We start from the raw sequence: 6102 nt of genomic DNA on the forward strand, positions 1-6102 counted from the left end.
CCCCAGTTGCTCTCGCCCGCTCTCCCGTACCACTGCTCTTTTATTGAGGTTACATGAATATGCATAGGTTCATTAACATATGACGTCTACATACACACAAAGAGTACCGTGTGTCTGTGTGTGTGTGTGTGTGTTACTGCTGATCAAAGGGTCATATACATGAAAGCACACAACAAACATCCTTGGTCAGGAAGAGGGTAGACCCCCCCCTCACCCTAAATGGTTCACCCTAGATAACAAGGTAAGGAAGTCCTGCAGTTCATCTAAACAAAGAGCACTTAGACTAGAACAGACGTAACTACGTTAATCCTACCATAAAACAATAAGACAAGGTACGACCTCTCTCATGCTCCCAGAGTGCTGTCTAATACACACAAAGTTTGCAGACTATCAAGGATCAAAACCTCTACCAATCTACAACTAATTACAAAACTCTAAGCACTAGGGGTGCAACGATACACAAAATTCACGGTTCGGTTCGATACTTTGGTGTCACGGTTCGATATTTTTTCGATACAAAAAAATGTTCATGCCTTTTTAATTTGTCATTTATTAAAATTATAAATATATATTTTAACTCAAAAGTACAGTTTTTAAATTTAACCCTAACCCTTGTGCGTGTTTTTTATTTTGACAGCGAATGCGCACCTGCGGACCACTTATGTGCAGCCCTGGTTATTTAGCTCGTCATATTGCAGCCACAGAAATTCTTTTGTCCATGAAACCATAAAGCTGCACCTTCTTTTTGCCTTATAGTCTGATTTGTCATAACTTCTCCGTTTTGTGGTAAGCTTTTCTTTGGCTGTCACTTCTTCACCCTGACCTGTCTTATTTGGCTCAGCAGAACTGAAATATATATCCTGCTGCTTTTACACAGGCACTCACATAAGCTCAGCGATTCTCTGCGCGATCAACCTCTCACATGTTTAAGCTGCGGGAGATTTCACTTGTCATGTTTGCATAGTAAGCTAACGATTAATAAGACGATGTCAGAGGAATTGGTGCACAATTATCATCACTCACAGATCAGTGCTGGCGCTCTCTATACACAGTTCTCACGATTGCAAAGTGAAAGCAAAAAAACAAGCGCAAATTCAAACGCGATTTCAATGTCACATATTGACAGTGGCTCACCAATGCCAATGACATAATTACCCAGCTACATTTCCGAAAGAATGCAAAAGCATTGACATATATTTTTCCTTCCTACAGTAGCCCGACGGGCAGGGAAGAGAGATTTTGGTAGCCCGACTGAAAAAAATCGCTAGCTCCAGGACGTCGGGCTAGCGATATTGCGAGCCCTGTATCTGATTGAGGAATCACTTATCTTTGGAAAAGAGAGTTTATTACAGAGAAATGGCTCTTTCCAAAATAAAAGCTATACTATCCGCTTCTTCTGGGCTATATTCTCAGCAGCATAAGGAGAATCATGTGCTAACAGCTGTCTAAATGACTCGGCTAAAGTTAGTAGCATGCTTGTTGTTTTTGTCTTTGCACTAGGATGATGTCGGTGTAAATGTGCAGTCATATTCGTTGTGTTCCCACTAGTGCTTTCAGGTTAATCTCGTTGAAATGACCTTAACGCCACAACACGGCAAATCTCCGTTAACGAGCTACCGCCGATCGCTCCGTGCATGGGGCTAGACGGCCAACACGTTAACGAGCTAACTGCGCTAACACACTAGTTCACACCAATGTAATTGAGCATTGCATGGCACATCCAACATACTGTTTTACTTTAGTCCATGACTCGCTTACCTTCAGGGTCATACGTCACATGAAAACCAAAATAATTCCAAACGCCAGATCTGAATGAGGTTCAATTTGCCTGGAGAGCTTAACTTCTGTCTCGCTAGCTTGCCCTGCGCTCTTCCTTCTGACTATGCTGTCTGTGTTGAGCGCTCAGTGGATCTGCGCTCGACAGTGCAGCCTAGGCGGAGTAGTCGAAGACAGATTCACTGAGCGCTCAACACAGACAGCATCGTCAGAAGGAAAATTGATAAAATAAATTACAAATGTTGTATTGTTCGATACATATGCGTACCGAACCGAAAGCACTGTATCGAACGGTTCAATATCGATACGAATATCGTTGCACCCCTACTAAGCACATATAAGTAAATATTTCTAAGCATAAATGTGTCAGGAATCGCTGTGCGGCAGGCAGGAGTTGGACCCAAAATGCAGGACTCACAGACTCGGGGAGGTGAACTCAAAACACAGCTTTATTTGCTGGTAGAACAAACATACAAACTAGACTAAACTGGGAAACCATAAACTAGGGAGACACAGGGAGATCCACACACAGCATGAGGGACGACATCACGCTGAACAGAGGGAGACGCAGACAGAAATACACAGAGGGTTAACGAGGAAAGTGGGAACACACGGGGAACACAGGTGACACTGATAATCATAACGAGACAGGGCGGGGTGAACTGAACATGACATGTACGGGCGTGAGAGTCACAAAGTAAACAGGAAGTGCACAGAGGTTCAGACAGGAGGAGAGAGAGCACGGGGAAAACACAGACATAACGGGCTGGGGAAACATGAAACAACCACAAAGGGAGACGAGGGCTCATAAATACATAGAGGGCACACAGGGGGAAGAGAGAGCACGGGGAGAACTTAGACATAATGGGCAGGGGAAACATGGAATAAAACATAAGGAGAGACGAGGGCTCACAGATACACAGAGGGGCACACAGGGGGTAAAAGCCATGAAGGGAAAACACTTAGGGAACAACACAACAGGGCAACTCAGAAAACATGGCCTAAGCAAGGAACAAAATACAAACATACAAGAAAACTAAGAACACTGGGCCAACATGGCCCAGGACCATGACAAAATGACGATCAACAATACAAAACCTAACAGTCACAATGAAAGTCTTTCCCACCACCACAGTGATGACAGGGTTGAGAACTGGATCCATCTGTGTCGCTCTGCTTCTAAACAAAGACACAAAGACAGTGTAAGTCAGTCCTTCAACATTTGTATCCTGAACGTCGCCTGAAATAAAGAGCATCTCTGCAGACGTCCAACTACATTTGACTGTTTCAGTTAACACACTCAGTTTACTGGGCTGCAATAACTACAATACTACCACCATAATACTACAGTAATACTAAAATCATAACTGAAAGGAAAATCTGAATAATCACTCAGAGCTGCTTTTCCATGCAGTAGAATTGCTAACATGCTAACACAGTTTAATGAGCAGAGTTGTTCCAAACAGTCAGGCTAAAATGACAAGATAACAATATAAATACATACCTCACAGTAGCTGCACTTGGAGAGTCTCTTTCTGGTGTGGATCTGTTGGTGTTGTCTCAGGTAACGTGGAGATTTAAAAGTCTTCTCACACAGGTCACATTGATAAGGTCTCTCCTCAGTGTGGGTAAACATGTGTTGTTGTAAGACTGCGTCTGTTGTAAACTCTTTGCCACACTGTTCACAGCAGTACACATCATGTCTGGTGTGAATGCGTAGGTGTATATTTCGGCTCCCTCTCCGGCTGAAAGTTTTTCCACAGATGTCACAGCTGTATGGCTTAATTCCAGAGTGGGTAACTAGATGCTTCTGTAAGCTGCTACTTTGAGTAAAAGCTCTGCCACACTGATCACAGCTGTACGCTTTAACTCCACTGTGGATGAGCTGGTGTTTTTTTAGGTACTCCTTCAAGGAAAAATACTTTCCACACATGTCACAGCTGAACGGTCTCTCTCCAGTGTGGATGACCTGATGCTGTTTTAGTGAAGCCTTCAGAGTAAACTCCATCCCACACTCGTCACAGCTGTATGCCTTAATTCCAGAGTGGGTAACTAGATGACTCTGTAAGTGGCTACTTTGAGTAAAAGCTCTGCCACACTGATCACAGCTGTACGCTTTAACTCCACTGTGGATGAGCTGGTGTTGTTTTAGGGAACCCTTCAAGGAAAAAGACTTTCCACACATGTCACAGCTGAACGGTCTCTCTCCAGTGTGGATGACCTGATGCTGTTTTAGTGAAGCCTTCAGAGTAAACTCCATCCCACACTCGTCACAGCTGTATGGCTTAATTCCAGAGTGGGTAACTAGATGCTTCTGTAAGCTGCTACTTTGAGTAAACTCTTTGCCACACTGTTCACAGCAGTACACATCATGTCTGGTGTGAATGCGTAGGTGTATATTTCGGCTCTCTCTCTGGCTGAAAGTTTTTCCACAGATGTCACAGCTGTATGCCTTAATTCCAGAGTGGGTAACTAGATGCTTCTGTAAGCTGCTACTTTGAGTAAAAGCTCTGCCACACTGATCACAGCTGTACGCTTTAACTCCACTGTGGATGAGCTGGTGTTGTTTTAGGGAACCCTCCAAGGAAAAAGACTTTCCACACAAGTCACAGCTGAACGGTCTCTCTCCAGTGTGGATGACCTGATGCCGTTTTAGTGAAGCCCTCACAGTAAAACCCTTCCCACACTCGTCACAGCTGTATGGCTTAATTCCAGAGTGGGTAACTAGATGCTTCTGTAAGTGGCTACTGTGAGTAAAAGCTCTCCCACACTGATCACAGCTGTACGCTTTAACTCCACTGTGGATGAGCTGGTGTTTTTTTAGGGAATCCTTCCAGGAAAAATACTTTCCACACAAGTCACAGCTGAACGGTCTCTCTCCAGTGTGGATGACCTGATGCCGTTTTAGTGAAGCCCTCACAGTAAAACCCTTCCCACACTCGTCACAGGTGTGTTTTTTCTCTCCCTTTCTTCTGTGAGGTTTGTCGGCCTCCTGAGAGCGCTGACTTCTGGCTCCATGTTGGTCCTGCAGTGACAGAGATACAAACAGAGGCAGTGAGTGAAATGCAGTCGTGGAACAAACTCAACCTTCAAACTCCATTAACACTAGTTTTAAACCTGAAGGTGGAGCGTGGCACCAAACACCTTAAAGGTCTCTTATCCCCACCTGCTGGTAGTTCTAACACATTACATCCAACCTGCTGTTAAAGATAATTCATGACTGTTCAAACACTAAAATCATGCCCATCCCTCCTGATTGTACACACACACACACACACACACACACACACACACATTATTTTATAATTTAGATTATTTTGTTGTTTCCTATTACATATTTCTATAATTTGTATAGATTTATACAGAATTATTCAGTGATAATAAATCCTATGTTTGTTTATTCTAAAGGAACCCCGTTAGCTTCCACAACAGATGTTGCTCGTCTTCCGTCAAATACTTACATAAAATATTACACAATAAAGTGGATTCAAGATATCCACATAATTTCACTCTTACATCCACAGTGAGGTTTCACAATTGTTCAAATATAAGCAATCAATAATAATAATAATAATAATATCAATAACATTGAGGCACATTACACAAATTTCAAAAACAAATCATGTCTTACAATATTTACAACAACTAAAAGCTCTGTAAATCGGCTTTTAAGTGTTCATTGAAGTTTTGAATAATTCTCTAATTTTTTAAGGCAACTTATTCCACTTAAAAGTTGCTCTAAATGTAACAGTTTTACAAAACGTTACTTTTAACTCGAGCATTTACTAAATTGCAGTTTGTTGAAAACTGTGTAATATGATGATGTATTTCATCTGGATACTGCAGCTGAGCAGAATAAATGTGGTGTGTTTAACGGAATTGCTTTCTTTAGAACTACAAGTAAGCCATAGAATATTTTAGCCTGTACAGGAAGCCAAGAAAGGTTATTATGCATTTGATCAATATTAGTATAGTATGAACATCTTCACACTAATCTGGACGCCTTATTCTGGACTAACTGAAGTCTGTTAAGATCTGTCTTATTAGCTGCTGACCAAATGATTGAACAATACTCCAGATGAGACATTACTAGTGCATTAATGACATCTTTCATAATGAAGAAGTGATACACAAAGAGCATTTCATAGCCATAGCTATGCCTTGTCGGCAGAGTTATGTGACATTAGTGATGTTTGTACTTTCAGCGTTAACTTGGTTTTAAAGCCTTTAAAATATACGCCGTTCAATAGTCGACCTTAATCTGACAGAGAATGTGATGATTTTGTGGATGATTAAAGTCAGTCATATATCCACAAACACAACAAG

At 42.0% G+C, this 6102-nt stretch overlaps 1 protein-coding gene across 2 annotated transcripts in view; it reads right to left on the reverse strand.

The window, feature by feature from the left end:
• The window catches only part of LOC146645983 (uncharacterized), a 52118-nt gene that overhangs the window by 33832 nt on the left and 12184 nt on the right, over window positions 1-6102 (reverse strand). Inside the window, exons 3-4 of one of the 2 annotated variants that reach the window (XR_014908809.1) lie at window positions 3281-4801; window positions 739-2955 (exon numbers count right to left, since the gene is read on the reverse strand). Coding sequence is in view for 1 of the 2 variants with exons in the window: in XM_085391688.1 (XP_085247814.1) it covers window positions 2904-2955; window positions 3281-4801 (1573 nt within the window). In the remaining variant the exon portion in view is untranslated. The remainder of the gene's footprint in view (window positions 1-738; window positions 2956-3280; window positions 4802-6102) is intronic. The other variant, XM_085391688.1, reaches the window with a different exon arrangement.

Source organism: Rhamphochromis longiceps, linkage group LG19 (genome assembly GCF_057381845.1).
Source record: "Rhamphochromis longiceps isolate RC_006_pf linkage group LG19, R_longiceps_female_GT1.1, whole genome shotgun sequence".
NCBI classification, from domain to species: domain Eukaryota; kingdom Metazoa; phylum Chordata; class Actinopteri; order Cichliformes; family Cichlidae; genus Rhamphochromis; species Rhamphochromis longiceps.